At 55.6% G+C, this 2,127-nt stretch overlaps 1 protein-coding gene across 1 annotated transcript in view; it reads left to right on the top strand.

The window, feature by feature from the left end:
* Positions 1-1,842, top strand: part of GAL (galanin and GMAP prepropeptide) — a 6,870-nt gene extending 5,028 nt beyond the window's left edge. The window contains exon 5 of the mRNA XM_034646556.1: positions 1,575-1,842. Within this exon, the coding sequence (XP_034502447.1) occupies positions 1,575-1,645 (71 nt within the window). The 3' untranslated portion in view covers positions 1,646-1,842. The remainder of the gene's footprint in view (positions 1-1,574) is intronic.
* Positions 1,843-2,127: the final 285 nt, after the last annotated feature.

Raw genomic sequence — 2,127 nt, forward strand, 5'->3', positions numbered from 1 at the left:
GGCCCGGCCACATCTGCCAGAAGTACAAGCCCCAGACCCAGCGGCAGTGCCCAGGGTGGCCACAGAGCCAGAGTCACTAGGCTCAAGGCCTCAGAAGAGTTTGGCCTTGACCGCTATGCTAAGCAAGGCCCTGGGGAGGAGCCATGGCCAGTCCAGTGGCTTCCAGATGCCAGCCCTCCACAGGTGGGGCTGGGAAATCCATAGCACTGTGCGGCAGAAGGTAGACACCAGTTCTGTTTTCTAGGGGGCTTTGCCAGGCCGCTGTCCGAGAACGCTGCTATGCGCACGATAATCGAGTTTCTGACTTTCTTGCATCTCAAAGGTATGTGAAATATTACTGACTTTAAATGCCACCTCTTAGAATCCTGCCCACATAAAAAGCTTGTCAAAAAAGAATTCAGTAGAATTCTCCCGGGAAGTAACCTGCCATCCACTCCCGTGCCTCAAGTCACCGCTGTTGGGTGGGAGAGCTGCCGAGGGGCCGGGATTGCTGCTGGCCCCAACAGTGGCTGTGGAAAGGGTCGTCAGAGCCGCAGGGGAACCAGGGAGAGAGAGGGCCTCCCGTCCCACACCCTCCACTGGAGCTGTACTTCCTGGCAGGGTAACAAGTGCTGGACATTCCAGGGCCGCAGTTCGTCGTAGGCCGTCTTACTCCATGTCTCGTAAGCGTGGTCCACTGACCTGTATTTCAGATTCCGACTTTTGCTTATGCAGCCTCCCCGCAGAGCAGGCTGCATGCCCATCTCAGCAGTCTCCACCCTAGATCTAGTATCTTCCGTGGATACCACAAATGGCGAGGCCTCCCTGTGGGCCTGTTTCTACCCAGGACCTCTGCACGGCGCTTGTCATCCGGGCAACAGAGAGCGGTCAGGACAGAGGCCGGCTGCAGTGCCCAGGGAGCCAAGCACAGGGAGACCGGGACAGGGGACCCCAGGGGAGGGGGTGCTTGGATTCTCTAGGAGAGACCTCTGTTTGTCAAGTTTTGCACTTAACTATTTTGTTGTGCGTTTGATGGAGTCGAGACTAATTCTTGGGTTCTGTTTTGATCCATGCTCTTTGCTGGCTGGACCCATTGTCTTGGTCGAGGGAGTTCAGGAGGGTGTGGGAGGGAGGGGGTCAACGCCTGCAGCTTCTTCCCTGGAGCCGTCCATGGGGATGGAGACTGTGGAGGACGACGTAGAAATCTCAAAACCCATAAGCAAGTTCACTGTGTTGGAGCCTGGCCGAGCCTGCAGGGAGCTCTCTGCCGGGAAAATCCGCAGGCGACTTTTCCTGCAAAAGGGCGGATCCATTCTCCCAGGGACTTCTTGTTTTTTAGTTTGCTCTGTTTTGAATTTTGTAACATGGAACTTCTTTCACTCGGAGATACCAACGTTTATTACTCAAACAGGAATTATACTTCTGACAGCTTCAAACTCATAGTAAGCGGGAGACTTGAATCATCAGGAGGTGGGACATGGCAAGTGATGCCCTCGATTTCGGGGCTGATCCTGGGAGACCCCCGAGAGGACGAGGGCTGTCACTGTCCCTGCTGCTGACGTTGGGGATCTACTAAACGCGCTCCTCCGTTGCAGAGGCTGGGGCCCTGGAGTACCTGCCCGACCTGCCGGCCGCGGTCTCCGCAGAGGACGGGGAGCAGCCCTGACGACGCTCCCGGGCGCGTTCCTCTGTGCCGTGTCGCCTAAGGTCAAACTTGACCCCGACGGAAAACCTTGTGCCAACGTATGTAGAGTGACCAGTCCTGTCCCCTCTGCTCTGATGCTGTGTCGTTAGGGTTTTGTGGTTAAGACTTTCCCCCCTTTGGTAATTCTTCTGAGTGGCAAAATAAAAAAGAGCAATGGCTTTCAGTTGTCCTTTCCTTCCGTGTCTGTCACCACCGCCCCCAGTGCATGTTACCAGCTAAAGCTGGGTCATAATCACGTGCAGCAGACGACAGTTTTAAATCCACATCCTACCCCGCACAGCGGGTCTGAGACGCCGTCTGCGGCCGGTAACTCAGTCGTCAGTGAGTCAAACGCAACCACGATGGGAGATTGTTACCGAATCAAGCAAAACCGGGTTGGACAGAAGCCCTGCCCGCAGGGGGCTGATACCTTAGAAAGATGGAAGCAGAAACCCTAACACAGC

The sequence above is a fragment of the Ailuropoda melanoleuca genome, chromosome 16 (genome assembly GCF_002007445.2).
Source record: "Ailuropoda melanoleuca isolate Jingjing chromosome 16, ASM200744v2, whole genome shotgun sequence".
NCBI classification, from domain to species: Eukaryota; Metazoa; Chordata; class Mammalia; order Carnivora; family Ursidae; genus Ailuropoda; species Ailuropoda melanoleuca.